Genomic DNA, 19,880 nt, shown 5'->3' on the forward strand with positions numbered 1-19,880 from the left:
TGGATATATCCAAGGAATCCTTTGGGATTATCTCTTGAAAGTAATATTGCCTTCAATTATTCTTGATAGGACTCATCCAGCAATCCCTGCTGTACTTTCTCTAATGATTCCTCCAGAATTCCACGCAGAGATGTTCAGAATTCCTTCAGAATTTCTCTAGGGATTCTTCTAGGATTTCTTTTTCGTATTCTTGCTGAAAACTCTTGTTGGTGTTCAACAAGAGTGCATAGATTCTATAACATTGTTCATGTGTTCATGTCTTCAATAAATCTTTGATAGTCGCGATAATACGACCCAGTTGGTCCAACATATATGGGGTTACCCTATTTCTAACCGTTGGGAATTTCACGCGAACAAGTATGCGGACGAACATGCTTTGCCTACCGTTCGGTTTACCCGGCAATGAAAAGCTTGGAATTTTCAACACAAGCAGCATGAATTGGTAGTAATGATCGTGTAAAATTGAAACCAAACCGGTTGAATAATGGAATGGAGGTGTGATTTTTTTTTCGACCCAACATGCTACTCTCCGCATAAGTACTTCAGCTTCAGCCGGCTTTGAAGTTTGACCTGGGCTCCATCATCGGTGAGCGAGCATAGCATAGCCAAAACCCGTACGGAGTACATTGACTTCGAAGCACTCGGGTGACCTTGATCATCATTACTTGGGTTTTGACGAAATTGCTGCAATTACCGAAACTAACCGGTCAACTTCATCAATCGCTTGCGAGCGAGAATCCGTGTGTGCTGCGAAGAATACTGCTGGTTATTGTTGGTTGGTACATTTTGTTGATCTAGGCTCTAGGAGTAGTGGGTAGAATGTTCACGAAAGGTGAAGACGAGAAGATGGTGATAATTATACGGATTTGAAGGTTTTCATGCTTTGGTGATGTTGGCCCAGGCAATAGGTTCTTCATACATTATTCTAGTTACTTACGCACGAGCTTGGCGGCGGTGATTTACGATTGTGCGTACGTCAATTATACAGTTCTGCTACGCATTTGTGGTTACGCAGAATTGTTGCGGCGAAGGGACAAAGGGCACTCTACCGTAAGAAGGGTTCCAGATTTCCGATTTTATTTGTTTGACTGAGTAACACACATATTTTTAGACAGTCTATGTTCCGTGCTTTCTAAATATGGTCGAGCTATTGCAATAGCTCTGTGCAGGCCCGTGTACAGAAAAGGCGATAAGGGAAGGGTTTTCCTGATTTCTGTAAAAAAGAAGAGGGCGTCTAGTATGCAAAATATCGATAACACTAGTTTACTGCATTTTTGAACTCGGTAAGCTGATGATCATTTTTGGTGTAGAACCATGCCCTGAGTTCGAAAACGCGAATGAAAAAAAAATACAGTAGAGCGGAATTTTTTTCGACTTTCCATACAAGGGTTGATGATTTAAAATCGATTTTTGTTCTATTTTTAAGCAACGTCGCTCACTTCACACATCTCATTCTTCGTAATGAATGCTCCGATTGAGCTGATTTTTTTTACTGTAACTTGCCTACATATGATATGTCAAATAAACGTTGAGAAAGAATTTTTAGACTGTTTTTTTCTTATTGAAAAAAAAAAATACATTTCTTCATATATTTTGGAAATTTGGTTAACATTTAAGGAGATCGTCCCTAAAACTCGCCAATATCTTGAATTTCATCAATCTGACGCAAAACCTGCATTCAGATGATCGAATGGTATTGTATTCAGCTTTTAATTATTGGAAAAAGATTTCAAATTGGTTGAGCAAAACGCAAGATATTTGAATTTTAGTAAATTCCATATTTTTAAAAGTTGTAAAACTCGATATTGAGCTAAAACTAAAAAACTGCTATACTTAAAATTTTTTGAAGCACGGTTTCGAAATCAGTACTAAATTGTGCTTCAAAAATTTTGGTCGTTGACAGAAGTTCACGACTTTCATTTTATTTTGTAAACTAGTGTAATGGGAGGGGCTTAAATCCCAAAACCCCTCCGGATTGTGCACGGACAAAGTGCCTATTTATTCTAGAACATTATCAATATATTTTGAACTGAATGATGTAGCAACATTCTCAGCGCACTAAAATGTGCGTTTTTAGAAGCTCTAAAAATCTTTGATGAGAAATTTGAAACAAAAAAAAAAAGCGATAAATCGATTTGTTCTAGCGTCACCATATGAAAACTATGGGAAAATGCTCCAAATTTGGTCAAAACAGTATAAACGTGTTGCTATGTCATTCCGTTCAAAAGATAGTGATGATTTTCAAGAAAAAAATAGGCACTTTTCTACTATTTTTTTCTTGAGTTACAAAAATAACACCCCTCTATTTTTTGATAAGTTTTATAATAACATTTCTTCTTTTGCATGCTGGCAAAAGATATTTTTTTAAGTTTGCCCCAACCCGTCAATCACCTTTTTAAAACTATGATTTTTTTTAGAAAAACACCTGTAATTATTGAATGAAGAGAGATAACGACCATCTCAGCGTACGAAACAACTCGTCTTCAAATGCTATACAAGCGTTTTTTTGGAGACTTTGATGAAAAATCGAAACTGAAAAAGTTAACGCCAGAAACCCGGTTTGTCTTGAATCACCCTTAGCTAATATCTCTAGATCGATCAATTTTAAAGCTACATAAAAATTGTTTTCAGCCAACTTGCTCAAAACTGATAGATCTACAACTTTCCCGGAGAATGTTTACAGTTATGCTTGCAAATAAAAAAGTTTGGTTTCCATTTTTTTTTTGAAAATATGGACCATCCTAATTTTCATGCACATTGGAAAGAGGGCCTTATTATTAGGGACAACTTTGTAGAAGACCATATTTCGACACTGATTCTTCATTAGGGCCTAACTGACATTTTCGATTTCTCTTCATCGATCCTCTCTTTGTGTTATTACGGAAAGTGTATTAAGTTTTCCAAAGTTTTTTTTTGGTTGAAATGCAAAGACGACGACTACATCTAGCTCTAGAAACAAAAATAATAATGATTTTGTTTGTTTTGATCAAGTTATTAGCGAAAGAGAGTGTCGATGAAGAAAAATCGATCAAGTCAGATAGGCCCTTATGAAAAATCAATGTCGATTTGTCTAAAAAAATCATTTGAAGGCGCTGAATGCATCTTTCCTCGTAAAACTGGTCTCCAAAGAAAACTTAAAGAAAAGTTAAATCATCATGTTACAGATTATTCCAGAATATCTTCCACGTATTCCTCCAGAAGTTTCGCAAAGAATTAGACGAAATCTGGCATGAATTGCTTCACCAATTCCTCCATGATTTTTTACAAATCATTTCAGAGAAATTTTGAGAAATTCTCCTAGGAATTATTTCAGAAATTTCTCTGGATACTTATTCAGATATTTCTCTAGGCATTCGTTTGGAGAATCTATTGGAGATTCTATTAGAAAATGTACCTTTAAAAATCTTCAAAAATTTTCCTACAATATTTTTCTAAAATTTTTTTAGGAAATTCGTCCGAGTATTCGTCCAAAAGTTCCCTCATGGATTAAAAAAAAAATCAATGGAAGTTTCGGAAATTTTCTTCAAGAATTTGTTTAGAAATTCCTCCTATTCTACAAGTTCCACGAATAATTTCTTCGGAGCATTTTGCATGATTCACTTTTGAAATTCCTCTATTTTTTCTCAAAAAAAAAAAAAAAAAATCCATGAACTTGAACAGAAATTCTTCGACGGATTCTTCATAAATTCGTTAAAAAAATTCTTTACACATTTATTCAGAAAATTTTTCAGAGATTTCTTTAGAAAATCTTTCAGCGAAGCCTTAAAAAAAAAAACTATTACAGAGTTTTTTCAGAAAATGTTTCGAAAGTTCCTTCAAAAATTTGTACCCAGGTAATTTTGAAAATTCTTCCAAGGATTCCACCAGAAATTCCATTAGCAACTTCCTTTTTCTCCAGAAATTCCACATGAGATTCCTCCAGAAGTTTCACAAGGAGATGTGTAAGAAAGTTATGTATGAGTTTCAATGGTTTTTATTAATAATTCGTCTAATAATTTTTCCAAGGATTATTTTAATAACTTTTTTTACAGACTTTTCGATAATTTTATGTATTATGGAGTCTAGTTGAAATCCATCCTTGGATTCATTTGAAAAATCTTTCCGAGTTCCTGAAAAACATCTTCTATGGATTCTTAAAGAAAATCTTTCAGGGACTCCTTTTCAAATTCCTCGTAGATTTTCTTTAAAAAAAATATCCAGAATATTCTAATGAAATTCAGTCACAAAGTCTTTCTTAAAATTATCAAGGAATTCCTTTAGGCTTTGAAATGTCCTCCATAATTTTCTTCAAGAACTTCTTAAGAAAGTTGTGAATCCAAAAATGTTACATGGATTCCTTTAGAAAATATTTCAACAATTCCTTTCACAAAACCTAGCATAGCTTGTACCAGAAATTCATCTACGAAATTCTCTAGATTTTTTTCTTAGAGATTCCTCCAGAATATTTTCAAAACATTCATCAAGAAAACCTTCCATGAACTTTTCCAAAAATACTTCTTGGATATTTTTCGATAATGATTCACGGGTACATTAAAAATCAAAAATTCAAACGTCCATCTAAATTTTCTCAGAATATTCCTTAAGAATTTTATTTAATTATTGCTTTAGAAATTCTACAGGTGATTATTGAGGAAATCTCCAAGATTTCTTCACATTCCTTAGAATATTCCTACAAGACATGTCCATTTTGAAAATTGCTCCAAGGATTTCTTAAGAAAGTCTTAGGAAATCCACCAAGGATCCCTTCAGAAATTGTTCTACAGATTCTTTCAGAGATGCTTATGAGGATTCTTACGGAAAGGTTGAAAGACATTCTCGCAGGGATTCTTGCAGAAATTCGCATAAAGATTTCATCAGAAATTCCGACGGGCATTCCTCTATCTATTTTCTTAGAAATTTCTCCAGGATTTCCTCCAAGCGTACTTCTTGGAACTTCTCTATGGATTCCTCCAGGAATTCATAAAAAAAAAATGTTTAGGATTTTTATTAAGTGATTTCTTTAGGATTTTTTTTCAAAAATTTTTCATGAGGTTTTGATGGGAATTCCACCAGGGGGTTTTAAGGCTTTCCTCTTGGAATTTCTTCAGAAAATGCATCTACCCGGGCAGAGTTCAAGTACTGACGATCAAAATGTGATATTGGTTTGTTTGAGATAAGAGGTAAAAGTACTGAAAATAATAGCAAAAATTTGTTCTTGAACCATCTAACCAATAGCAAAATATGATATTTGAAGATCAATCAAATAGCTCACTGCTATTGGTTAGATGTTATCAAGAGCTAAATGTGCTATGATGATGATGTTCCAGGAGTAAAATTGAGATATTATTTTCAGTACTTTTACCTCTTATCTCAAACAAACAAATATCACTTTTTGCTCTCTATATCAAAATATGCTATTATTGAGCTTTTTCCCTCTGCTCGGGTATGGACTCACAAAATATTCCTGTTTTTTCAGAAACTCTTTCAGGAATTCCTTTAGAATTTCCTTCATTTTTTTGAAATTCCTGCTGCAATTTTATTAGCGATACTTTCGGAAATATCTTCAGATTCTTCTTCAATATTCCTAGAATTACTTCAGAAACTTCAGCTGTTATTTCTTCAAATGTTTTGAATTTGCTACAAATAGTATGTATCTCTGCCATTCCATAGAAAAACGATATAGTGCAACTGCGATTAGGGCATTTTTTTATTATCGTACAAATTGGGCCGAAGGGTCTCAGATTTTCAAGAATTTTTTTCCACAGGCTGGGCTCATGAATATATGAACAAAGAAAAACGAGAAAAAATCAGGGTCACCTATTTTCCCGGAAAACTCAGGTGCAAATTCTTTGTTTTCCCCTGACACTACTCACTTTAAAAAATCATAACTCAAGAACGAAGCATCATAGAAACAAAGTTTTTTATAGAAAATTAAAGCAAATTTTCTCAGAAATAAAAAAAAAATGAACTGTAAAAAGTTTTCCACAAAATTTTCCACAGATAAGAAAAGCCGGAAAAACAATGCCCGAACTCGTGAAAAATTTTCAAAAAAAATATTTTTGAGAAGGTTTTTCCATAGGCTTTAGTCGCTGTGCATACTTTTGAGTTATGGCCAATTTTGTTGGAAAAATGTGAAAATACATACAAGCCTTTTCTTTGAAAAATTATAGCTCAAGAACAAAGCATCGTAGAAACAAAATTTTTTGATGAAAATGAAAGCAAATTTTCTCAGAAATCATAAAAAATATGATGTGGAAAAATATTTCCACAAAATTTTCCACCGTTGAGAAAATTCACAAAGAAAAGTCGGAAAAACTATTTCCGAACTCGCGGAAAATTTTCAAAAAAATATTTCTGAGAAGGTTATTTTATAAGCTTCGATCGCTGAAATTTTTGGAACGGACTTTTTCTTTCTTTCTTGAGTTATGGTGAATTTTGAGAAAAATAACCATGTACGCATATATGGTCATTTTACACATAATTGGCCATAACTCAAGAACGAAAAACAAGTGCATGCCATCAAAGCTTATAAACTACCGCCTCAAAAATATATTTTTTTATAAAACCCGCGAGTTCGGGCATAGTTTTTCCAGCTTTTCTTTATGAATTTCCTCAACGGTGGAAAATTTAGTGGAAAAGTTTTTCCACTTCATTTTTTTGGATTCCTGAAAAAAATTGCCTTCGTTTTCATTAAAAAAAACTTTGTTTCTACGATGCTTCGTTCTTGTGTTATGATTTTCAAAAAAAGGCTTATGTGATACATTTGGACATTTTTCAACAAAATTGGTCATAACTAAAAAACGAAAAAAAAAGTGCATTCCAAAAATTTCAGCGATTAAAGCTTATGGAATAACCTTTCCAAAAATATTTTTTTACGAGTTCGGGCATTGTTTTTCCGGCTTTTCTTTACGAATTTTCTCAACTGTGGAAAATTCTGTAGGAAACTTTTTCCAGTTAATTTTTTTGATTTCTGAGAAAAATTGCTTTTATTTTCCAAAAAAAAAAATGCCCATTATCATGAAACTTGGTGGGTCTGTAGTTCATCGTAAATAATTGAATCCGTAGTTTTTTTTATTTCGTCATTAGGGTGATCAATTTTCATATATGTATAGTGGTACTAAAAATCAAGTTTTAAAAACTTGAAATTTTCAAAAATTCATAACTTTTGAGCCAGCTGACCGATTTTAGCTGCTTTTTTTCGTTTGAAAGCTATTGTATTTTAGTTTTCAGGAAAAAATACGTTGCAGGGGCTGAGTTGTGTTTTTGTGTAAACAATATGCACATATATTATTTTTTTTACGATTTTAAGGTCTCGGGACCAAAGGGTTATCCTAGGATTACATTTATTTCAGAAAATTTTTAGTTTTTGAGATATGGTTTTATGAATATAGAGAGTCATATAATTTGATACTAGCTGCTCTAAAATTGCCTAAAATTATAAATTCCCATAAAACTAATTCTTGTATTGATTTTTTGAGTGATTTGATATCCATACATGTATAAGGATTTAAAATATAATCAAATTTAAAAAAAAATGTTTTGTATGGGAAAATTTGACCTTTTATTTTCAAAAAAATCATATACCAAAAACTAAAAACATACATCTTCAATATTTTGATATGTTGCGCCAAATTTCCTGAGTTTTCCGATAAAATTATAAAATCAGGGTACCTCTTTGGTCCCGGGACCATGAAAACGTAAAAAACTTATATATTTGAATATTTCTTACACAAAAACGCAATTTGGCCCATTCCACGTATTTTTCCTAAAAACTAGAATAGTTTTCAACGAAAAAAAAGGTTAAACTGGTTCAAAAGTTATGATTTTTTGAAAATTTGTAGTTTTTAAAACCCTTGATTTTTAGGATCACCCTATCTGAAAATTGGTCACCCTAATGATATAAAAAAATACGGATCTGATTATTTTCGACCACCAAGTTTCACGACAATCGGAGTTGTTCTATATCTACGGAATGGCTGTCTACCAAAAATATCAGGAATATATTACAATTCTCGGTGAGGAAGTCTTACGAAATCTTGGAAGAAGTTTGTTTGAAAGCTTTAAGGAAAAGTGTGATGAATGGGCAGTTTGCATGCATCCGCCAAAAAGGGGCTGTCCGTAAACCATGTGGTCATTTTTTGGAAGATAACAAAACAAACACCTCCCCCACCCTCTGACCCCAGTACAATCCGGAAAATTTACGAAATGCCAGCATTTTCAAAATGAGTTGTCGGGGGGCGGGTATGTGAAGGTTAAAAGTTTATTGATTAAAAATTTGCACAAAATTCGAGGGTTCACTAAATCGTGGTATGTCTGTACATTTTTTCGCCAAAAATCTGCGCTGCCTTCTAGTGATTCAAAAATCTCCATTCATAATTAAATGTTAAATAAAGCCTATGAAAATCTTAACTGCTACAGAAAATTAAATGCAATTTAATTTAATATAAAAAATAACATGAATTTATCGTGGAGTTAAAAGTTGGTTCTACGAACATGAAAATAATCTAAGCTGGAATCAACTTTGTTCTTTTTTCACACGCTGCTTAAAAAAGGTTATTGCGTAATATTTGAATATCAGTCTAATATTATCTTTAGAATTCGCTATATTTGGCTCTATTATAAAAGACGTTCACCTTGATCATCGCAGAAATTTAGCACAAACGGGTGAACGTAGCGGAAATCCATGCTGATTTGGATTCCATAAAAATAGAAGCCATTTTGCATATCTGACCAGATGTCTCTTTTCAACTCGAAGTCATCAACGGTCAGAAATATCCTGTTTTTGAAAATTTATTCAAAGGAAATTACTGTGGTTGTACAGTAGCAGAATCTTCAAAATTGTGCACCAAGATATTGAATTCCACATTACAGAGCATCGGCGGCTTCACTCAATTTATGATTAGTATCAAATATTTACTGGACCTAAAAGCGACAAAGATCATCAATGCCAAGCAGCCAACAAGGCGAGTGGCGCCTCTATATTGGTAGGGGTGAAGCGAAGATGTGATCACGAAAGACCCTCACCGCCATCAAATATCTAAACAACTGGTGCCAAAATCCATTTACCGGAACATACTTCCTCCGCCGAGGACAGAGTCACGAGACGTGAATCGAAGCATGCAGGCAGCAGAGAGGCCGTAATCGTCGGTCGGTCCGGTGCGTTCCACGCTTGTGGGTTTATTGGAGTGCCATTTGAAGGGGTCGAGTAGTAGAGCTAGAGAGGTGGTGTTGCATCAACCAGTTGGTGACGCTGCCACACTAGCCAGCAGCGTTAGGCGTCCTTCCTAAGCATTCGGCTTATGTATTGATTGTTGTTTTCTTGCTTTTATTTTCACAAATTTCGAACTGGTTGTGCACGTTGCTCATAGCGTTTAACCCATTTTGAGTCATTGGTACAAAAACTACTCGTATCAATTAAAACGGATTAACGGCGTAGATTTCGTGCTAAACGATTTCAATGAACAGTGATAAAATATTTGAATTTTTACGTTCATCTTTGATGATTAAAACCCGCGACTATAACGCCGAGGACCTGGGATTGAATATTACTCCCGGCATACTCATTAAAATGTAAATTCATCCTTGAAAAGGAAATTGAACCCGTTGGTTTCGGAAATAATCATCATCGGGCTAAAAATCGCGTTAATACAGATGAACAATAACAACCCGCTGAATAACAGCTTACGTAGCCAAAATTTTTAAAATCAAGCTAAAGAGAAGATTGTTCATCTGCTGTACAGCAAAAATGTTTTTTTTTGGGAATGCACATTCTTTGGTTTTGTTTAAAATTATCAACTTCTATTGGACTTCCTTTGATCAATGTTTAGCTACCCCTAATTCGATTAGCTTTTAATGTTTTCCTTTGTCTGAACCATACGCTTAACCCTAATCCAAAACACACTAATCAAAGAAATTGCTACCACCTCGCGTCGCTATTAGAACGAAACTAGCTCCAGCTGGATTTGCTTACCAGCCGACACCACGACGGCGTGGCATTAGACATTCACATACGGGGAAGAATTAGCAGCATCGTCGTGTAGGTACATATGATAGATAGATCACCCCGATAAACTGTGATCTGTGGGAATACAACCAACGAACGAACGAACGAACGATTGTAACGCAAACGGTGGTGATTAGCGTAGAGTAGTGTGAGGAGGTGTAAAGGGTGATTAGCAGTAGTTTACCTGTTGTGTAATGGAGATTATTGAAACAAACACGGAGCGGTGGGATTCTTTTTCTATTCAGGAGAAATGTTTTGTTTAAACCGGCGTGTTGCATTCAATTCCCCATTCGGTAATAATTTACGTTTTATAACTATATTCATAGGGTTCATATGTGCAGCTGTAGAACAAAACGCAGACTGTATCTGGGTTCGATTCAGGACCTTTTCGCCCATATAGCCGATGCGGTAAGCACAAGGGTATACCCGGGTATTCAGAAAAAAACATGCTGAGGGTGATGGATTCGATGACCGGTCGGTTCAGGAACTTTTCGTCGAGGTCATTTCCTTGACTTTCTTGGGCATATAATATTAACACACTTTCGCGACAAAGCATGATTGCCTCCGAAAAGCTAGTTTTTGGAACGCATTTGACTTTCTCGATTTTGAATAACTTTTGCAAAAGTCCTACAACTTTTGATACCAAAGATGCAAATAACGATAAGACCCTTGAGCATATAATGCCGTTTGGGACATTCCTCTTTTAAACGTATATAAGGGTGTTCTGGAACGAATTCTGAAAAAAATTAACCTTTCAAGGTTGTTTGGATTACAAATATGATTTTTACACATATTTCATTAAGTTTAATTGACTTATGATGTTCGGAGAATTTGTAGCAGACAAATATATCTTCCAATTCGTTCAAAAAGAATTATGTTCTAGCGTAGTTATGATATTTTGAAGTTCGAAAATAGTCGAAAAACACAGAACTGATTTGATATACCTCTTGGTTTCAATGAATTTGGCTTAAATTTTGTCCTGTGAATACTTTTTGGATGTCAACTAAAATATGGGGGTGCACTACAGAATCAAAGAACATTTTTGAAAAGAGGACAAGCCTTACTTCCATAGCACAGCGCAACATAAATTAACTTTTGGTCTGTCTCAAGAGCAAATTTATATGTCTCTGAGCTATACCCCAATTTATAGGGCAAAATATGCGATTTTGGGCTTTTTTGACTGCCAGCCATTAAGGCGAAACTGGATCCATTTCCTCATTTTTTGGTTTTTGATTTTTATAAAATAACGAAGCAATATTTTCAAAATAGGGTTTCGTGCACATGTAGAGTATGGATCAGAGTATCTCCTGATTTTTTTTCGTGGAGGAAAATGTTTTTCGTTTTTGCAAAAACCATTTTTGAATAAAATTTCACAAAAAAATGGTTTTTGCAAAAATGGAAAACATTTTCCACCACAAAAAAATTCAGAAGATACCCTGATCCATACTCTACATGTGTACGAAAACCGTTTTTGAAAATATTGCTTCGTTATTTATGAAAAATCGAAAACCAAAAAAATGAAAAAATGCTTCCAGTTTCGCCTTAAGCATGGAAATATTATTTCTAGACAATAAAAAGGTCAATTGGTCAATTAACATCTAAATTAACGACTCATGCAAAATATTTTGTTTTTCCAAATCAAATTTGATAGATTTAAGCATTTTATGATAGTTAGTAAACTTGCATGCAACTTTTGGAGGGTGACTTGTGTGGGAAATATCGTACCTATCATAAATCGCTTAAAACTATCAAATTCGATTTGGTCAAACAAAATATTTTGCATGAGTCGTTAATTTAGATATTAATTGACCGATTTACCTTTTGATTGCTTAAATAAAATATTTCCATGCTTAATGGCTGGCAGTCAAAAATGGCCAAAATTGCATATTTTGCCCTATAAATTGAGGTATAGCTCAAAGTTCTGACGTGCTGGAGCAAATCTGAGCCCAGATTGCGAGCTTCCTCGGCCGGTGTCTGGCTATTTGGCTGGACGACGTTTGGTCGAATGTCGTTTGGCAGAAAGCTGTTTGGCCGAATGCCATCTGATCGAAATGGTCGTCTGGCCGAATGCCGTTTGGCCGAATTATGATCAAATGAATTCAGAGGTGACGTAACATTCTAGCTGGTAATATGATCATCTGATATATTTCCTTCTCTGAATCAAATAATTATTTCTAGTTTTACCATGAAGAGATCAGTTAGAGCTGAATCTGCGAATATTTTCTCAGACATTCTTCCTTCTTTGAATCGTAGGCTGGTCTTTGAAGTTATACTGACATAGAGTACAATGGCATGATCACTTAAATTTATCATTCCGTTCTCGGCCAAACGGCGTTCGGTCAAACTACTCTTTCGGTTAAATGGCGTTCGGCCAAACGGCATTCGGCCAAAAGACCATTTTGCATTGGCATATCGTGTGGCAGACACGAGGATACTCTATGCCGAAGGAAATCAATAAAATTTCAATTACGAGAAGTTCTGGGAAAGACCGGGAATCGTTACCCTCAGAATGGTCATGTCGAATTCCAACGCTTCTACAGCTGTGGCTATATCTGTGTGGTTTTCTAAAGTTTAACGAAACATTCAGTCACGTTTTTATCCTGGGTGATAACAGTGATTTTTCGGTATAATCATGGTCAAAATAAAATTTACCGTGGATCAAACTAAACCATCAGTTTGGCGAACACATTGGGAATAATAAGGAAGATATTGGTGTATTTTTCAATGTTATTCAAATTATCTTCATCTTCTTCTTCTTTTTGGCTCGACGTTCCAACTGGAACTTGGCCTGCCTTTTCTCCAACTTAGTGTTCTTTGAGCACTTCCACAGTTATTAATTGGAGGGCTTTCTTTGCCAGCCATTGCATGAATTCGTATATTGTGAGGCAAGCACAATGATACACTATGCCCAGGGAGTCGAGAAAATTTTCCCGACCGGAACGGGAATCGAACCCGCCGTCTCCGGATTGGCGATCTATAGCCTTAACCATTAGACTAACTGGAGACCCTGTTATTCAAATTATGTAATTAATAATTTAAAAAAGCCAGTGATGCGAATTGACAAGCTTCCTATAAATTGGAAAACTTTTTATTGTCAAATAAGTAGATATGCAGACGCGAAGTCATTACTCGGTTTTGGGGGAAATTCAATGCTGAATTTGTTGACAATTTTTAAAATACATAGCTCCTAGTTATTAGCAAGCAATGTTTGGAATTCCTCAAGGAAGCTTCTCTGAAATATTTTTCAGCAATATGTGACGACTTTCATCCGAAAATTGCGCTAAGATCCATTTTAAACTTTATGTTTTCATGAAAAAATAAACAAATTAAAAACAAAACTGTATTTTTAAGTAAAAAAAACGCTGTTCCTTTCATAATTTGGAAAAAAAAAACAAGCATGAATTTTAAAATTTATTGGATCTCCAGAACCACTAGGACTTCTTTCAAAATTTCGTGTAGCAGTTTTTATTCTTGAAATTTTGCCGAAAAGCCCACATAAACATAAAAAATTCTGTAAAATTCAGTCGATTCCAAAAAAAAAAACCTAGAAACAAAAAATTCTTGAAATGTCAGGGAGTTTTAATGATTCAATTGAGATTCTGGACTTGTATTCCAATACTATTTATATTTCTCAAGTATTTAAAAACCCCTTTTTGGTGTATTCACCCCCCAATTTTAGGTTTTCTAATTTTCGCCCCCTTCGGTCTGATTTTCGCACTTTGGGAATCACCGCCTTAGAGGTTTCCACAGAAATTTCTTAAAGGATTTCTTTAGAAAATCTTCTGTCTAGTCTGGAATACGTTTGTAAAGGTCAATTTTCTTGGCTGGGCTAATGTGACCCATCCGCAGGGTTAAGGGAGTATTTTGTGGATTCCTTTTAAAATTTTGTCACGGATCGCTTCAAGAACTCTGTCTAATATTATTTTGGAAAATTTTTTTGCTATTTCTTGAAATCCACTCCAGAAATCTTGCGGAGATTTTTTCTAGCAATTCCAGTAGGAATTTCTCCAGAGATACTAATAGAAATTCATACAGAGATTCCTTCAGGAACTCCGCCTTGTATTTTTTTTTTCATATTTTTACTCAGATTTTTTCCACAATCTCCTTTACTAATTAATTAAGGATCTAATTCAGGATTTTGTCCACAAATAGTCCCAAGAATTTCTTTGCTGTTTATCAAGATATTTTAAAAGAGGTTGCTTCAAAGAATACGTCTACTCTATGAGTGCTTTCAGGAAATTCTCCAATAGTTTTATTAGAGAACTCTCCAGGATTCTATTGTTTTCCATTTTTCAAAGATTCCTTTCACAAATTTCACCAAGGGTTTTTCAAGAAGCTTCATAAGATATCATCAGTAGGAGTGTCATTGGGTCAAAATTGCATAGTGCTTCCCTTTGTAAGCCTTAACAACTATATTTCAGCTTTAAATTGATCTAAATTTGGTTTTCTCGTTCATTTTTATGACTATTGAATGTATGGATATTTACGCGCAACTTTTAAGTGTTTAACAGTTTGATACAACATCACAGTAAAAAAAAGCAAAAATTTGACCATATTTATTGTCAAATTATCAACGATCCATGACCCAATACAATACATCTACTTTTCCTTAGAATTTAGTTCCAACTAGCATTATCAATAAGAAATAGTAATATTCTTTATCAATTATGAAACAAACAGAGATGTGGCCAGTTTTTGCTCTGCATAAATATTTATTTTTAAAACTTTGCAGAGTTGTGCATCAAATGATGTGAATGCGCAAAGCTGTTTAAATTAACATTTATAGGGTTTCTTAACTGATTTATTGCGTTCGTCTGGCCCAAAACACCCCCCCCCCCTCCCAAAAGCTTGATTTGTACAAAAACTTGAATAAATATGTTTTCCAATCGAAATACCATACAAAACCAAGATAACTCATATAACTTTTCAAAACAATACACCCTGCAACCACCATTTCTTTATGAGTCGTGTGCTCAGCTCTTTTCTACGAACCTGTTCATATAAGGATTTCGTATGGTACATCTATTGCATCCACCATACCCATGATTTTTACCCCCCAGACCCAAAGTGACGTATTCCTTCGGGACTTTCTTCCTTCGGGATTTTTTTTTTCAAGAAAGCCTTGAAGGATTATTGAAAGAATTCAATCAAAGATTTCTTCGGATATTGCTTCAGGAATTTTTCCAGATATTTTTCCACTCATGCTTTTTGAAATTTCTTCAGGAATTCCTCCAGATATATCTCCAGAGGCTCCTGTTGTATTTCAAGGATTTGGGAATTTCAGCAAGGGATTATTTTAATAATTCTTCATGGATTTATTTTTTTTTTCTGAGATTTCCCTAGGAATTTCTATGTAGTCCTTCAAACATCCTTCTAGGATTTCTGCAGAAATTCCTACAATGATTCATTTTGAAGTTGCTCCTATGGTTCCGTCACAAATATCTCCTGGGACCACTCCATAGATTCCTCCAGCGATTTACTTGGAAGCTTTAGTAGAAGTTACACAAAAAAAAAACAGAAAGAATCTGTAGGGGTTGAGAGAGATAGAGAGAAAAAGATTAATAGGGCATATAGCGTCAGTTGCGGTGATGCACTACCGGAAAAACAAAGCAAACGATCAACATGAAATGAAACGTCAGTCTTGTAAAGCATTTTGTGCGAGAAGGTATCGCTCCTCCTCGTTGGCGTGCGTTTGGCTGCAGGATTCGGCTGGTGTGCTCGGAGGTGTCCCTCCGGACACTACAGAATCCTTAAATAAATTTCTAAAGGAATCGCTGCACAAATTTCTGAAGGTATACCTAAGAACTCCTTCATATGCCTTAGGAGATACATTGAGGAACTTCTTGAAGATTTCCTTATGGGAATCCTTAGAACAATATTTGAAAAAAAAAATATTCAAGAAATCCTTGAAATACCTTTGAAGGAACTCTTTGCAGAATGTCAGAAGAAACTTCTGGAGGAACGTTGGAAGTAATCACGAAAATATATTCCTGAGAGAGTTTTTGAAGAAATTTATGAAGAAAATAAGAAAAAAACGATCTTTGAAAAGATTTCTAGAAGACATTTTTGAGAAAATTCCAAAGGAAATCCAAGAGGTATTTCTGAAGGATTATTGAAAGGCATCTAGAAGGATTTCCTGTAGAAATTACAGACAAAGCTAATTGAAGAGTTCTTGAAAAAAATTCTGAAGAAATTTCTCGAAGGACTCCTGGAGATACCTCTGGGGAAATTCTTGAACAGATTAAAAGACAAATGAGTTCCTTGGAAAATTATAACAAGGAATACATGCATAAACCTCTGAAGGAATTCCTACAAGTTTTTGTAAAAGTTTCTGAAAAACAGGTTTTCTGAAAAAAATCCCTAGAGGAATTCCTGCAAGAATCTCTGAAGAAATCTCCAAAAGCACTCCTGCGGACATCTCTGGATGAACTTTTATATGAAACTGTGAAGAAACTTCCACAGGACTTACATTTTTTGAAGAATCTTTGGAGGAATACTTGGAGAAACCCGTGGACTGGTTCCAGGGAGAATCGCGTGTCCCTCGAAGAATTACAGGTGGAATTCCTGGAAGAAATCCTGGAAGTCCTGGGGAAATCTTCCATGGATAGGAATCTATTATGAAGGGAAGTATCATAAGAGGAATTCTTGCCAAAATCATCATTCGAAGAATTTATGCAAGAATTTTCTTTCTACATTCCAGAAAAACTTCGGTAAGCGCCGAAAGAACCCCTGACGGAATTACTGCAAGTTTTTCTTAAATGGATTTTTATACATTTACCAAACTATTACCGTCAAAATAAAGAAAGGTCATCCAAATAATATGCACAAGCCGCAATATTGAAATCATTTTTATGGGGGCGCTGAAATGTAGAAACCTTGTGAGCTGTGATTTTACCATGACAGCACTGATTCAATAATCAGTGAAATGTTTCATGAAATTGCGAAATACATAGTTGAAGATTGGTGATCTCGACGTTTAATCAGGATAAAATTTATGTTGTTACGCTGTTTAGTAAATCCCTATAATGTAAAAACCGTAATATCTACAACTCTATTTCTTCTTTGAAACGTCGTATAATTTTCGACGTTTTCTGGAGGTAGGGACTAATAAAAAAGTGAAACTAACCTAGTTTGAACTGTGCGTGGAGTTTAGAGGAATTAGCCAAAAAATGTTCACTTGGTGGTATACACATTAGAAACCAAAAAGTCTTCAAGGGTTTTGACATCTTTTAAATTTACAAAATCCACTAATTACTGAAAAAATCAGGAAATGCATCCAGTTTTGGCTTAATACGACTCTCAGAGATAATTTATGTTAAAAAAAACTGCCTATAAATTTACTGCGGGACCATACAGGAAACATTTCTCGCTCATTTTAGGAGACATTCATTCTAATCGATGACTGATTTTAATTGATCACAAAAAACTCAAAAAACGAGGAGAGTTATTGCAATTCTAAGCACATTTGAGGTCCTTAGGGTTCTAAAATCATTGATTTTAGTAGAAAATCATGTTTTTTCAGTCCCATACTATTTTTGACAATTTTAGGACCCTTGAGGGACCACTTAACTTTGAGATACGTTCCTAAAATTTTGACTCGGTCATTTCTTAGCTAAAACGATAATTTTCCAACAACGAACTTATAACATTCCTTTTTTTGCAAAATAAGTGACGGCCTAATGTACGTGTTATGAATTGCATTTCTGAATAGCGCCCCCAATCTCGAAAGACATCATGTCTAGTGTTCACCTATGAACCTAGTAGAATTTTGCATAATGTTTTTTTTTCTTATCTATGTAGCATAGCATTCGCAAAAACAAACATCTGATGCATATCATCGCAATGTTTGGACCGCCGCATCGTGCTCTTGGTCGGATTAGTCAAGCTAGCTAGCAGCAGCAGCGGCAGCAGCAGTTGCCTATGGGGAGTAAACGGGTCGGGTCGACGACTGGTGGAGGGGACCGGCTGTGTGTCTAGAGGTCGCCCCAGAAGTAAATACCAGAGCAGCAGCTATGATATATGTAGTGTGCGCCAAATTTGCTGAATGTCAACTTTGGAAAGTGGCATTGTTGCACACACGTTTGTGTTGCGGAGAACTTGCTTCAACACCGCTTCGGATGGGAAAACCAGTAGGTAGCTGGTGGTTATACATTTGTCACTTACGAATCATCACCGAGGGCACGAACTTTGGGAAGATTTTGTCCTACCTTATCTGCAGGAAGTGTAGTTGTTATCCTAAGAATGGAGTTCTGATTGATAGAAGCTTTCAAGTCCATGTATCCAACGGTTTTTTTTTATAATGCTTCCGTCTTGAATTGTGAGCGTTGGATACTGACTTGATTTCCTTCGATACATTTGATCTTTCACTTTCGGTGCAATCGACTTCCGTTCTTCATATCACACATTTCATGTATAACTCACTAATGCATCGTGTCTCACTTTTTGAATTTCTCGTTTGGCACCAATTTTTATCACACAATTTATTAAAAAATCATATTTACCAACAACATCCAGAAAGGCATCCCATTTATTCTGGAAATACGAACTGGAATTGATACTATCGGGCAGTCCGATGGTCACGTTCGCCACGGGATCGAACATGCTTGCAAACACCTAGGTAGAGCCACAAAAGATTTCAACAAATGCAGCTACAAACCCCCCAGCTTCGATTGGCACTTTGTCCAAATCCACTAGTTGAACTTTCGGTATCTCTAGCACCACCAAAAACTGTATCAGCTTCAGGCACCCGTCGCAGCAATTAAAGCACAGCACCTTCTTTTCTTCTCACACCGGAGATCTGATCAGAAAAGCGTTGTTAGTCGCCGGTTGGCCGAGAGCAACTGAAATTGTGCGGCGATCGAAGGCATGGGTTCTATACCCCGATCCGGACGCGCGCGCGATAGATTGACGGATTGAGTTTTTTATTTTGTTTTCGCTCCACCACACTACACAGTGATAGAAATGACGATTGAAACGATCGAGACGGCGACGACGACGACGACGCAGACGATGATGACGTTCCGAGGTGGGTTAAGGAGTGAGTTGTTTGATCGTCGTCCATTCAGCGCAGCATCGCATCGCGCACGCTAATAGACGAATAGCTGCCGCAAGCAAGTGTGCTCGGAATCTCTTGACCCAACAATAGCTGATGGATGATGGTGGGTCGACCGCTTCTTGACTGTGACTGCGTGCGTTGCCGGTACAGCAGCTAGGGGTCGCAACAGCGCAGGTAGGTATGTGCAAAGTTATTTGGCGGTTTATGCAAACACGAGTATACGATGTTTTTCGGACGCTTTGGTTTGGCTATGACGAGAGCTGAGGTGACGACTGTTGTCGGTGGCCAGCGAGCGGTGACGGGGAAGCAGGTGGTGGAATAGGTGGGATGTGGGGTTGCTTCTTGAAAACAACTACACTTCAGCTAGCTTCTTGTAGCAAAGAGGAAAAGCGGTTCCGAACATAAACATTTATTTGCATGTAAGTCTTTAGTGGCGGATCAGTCTAAACGGCCGAAATTCATTTGTCCGAAAATTATGTATGACGAGATTGGTAAGAGCTTAGCAAGGGGGGTGTTACATTATTTGCAATAAGTTTACATTTGAAGGGAATTACTTTAAAATAGTCGTAGCATATGTTAGATACTTTACTTATTTACTTTTTAATCCTGAGCACCCACGATAGTGGTGCAGAGGGCCTACTGGAAGATCTTCATCCTGGGCGATCGCCCACTATCGCCTTGACCTGCAATGTCCTGCTGGGTTCCAGCAGATTTCGTTCCTTCCCGCCTCTGCATAGAGTGTGACCGACCCATCTCCATTTTTGCTCCCGAATTTCTATCGCTATCGGCTTGATGACATCGACGATGGAGCTCCACGTTAGAGTTCCAATTGTGAGTCATTGA

The 19,880-nt window shown here is 35.9% G+C and overlaps 1 protein-coding gene across 1 annotated transcript in view; it reads right to left on the minus strand.

Moving 5' to 3' along the window:
* Positions 1–19,170, minus strand: part of LOC115261575 (fatty acid hydroxylase domain-containing protein 2) — a 59,613-nt gene extending 40,443 nt beyond the window's left edge. The window contains exon 1 of the mRNA XM_029863474.2: positions 18,484–19,170. Within this exon, the coding sequence (XP_029719334.2) occupies positions 18,484–18,583 (100 nt within the window). The 5' untranslated portion in view covers positions 18,584–19,170. The remainder of the gene's footprint in view (positions 1–18,483) is intronic.
* Between the last annotated feature and the right edge of the window lie 710 nt (positions 19,171–19,880).

This window comes from Aedes albopictus, chromosome 3 (genome assembly GCF_035046485.1).
Source record: "Aedes albopictus strain Foshan chromosome 3, AalbF5, whole genome shotgun sequence".
Lineage (NCBI taxonomy): Eukaryota > Metazoa > Arthropoda > Insecta > Diptera > Culicidae > Aedes > Aedes albopictus.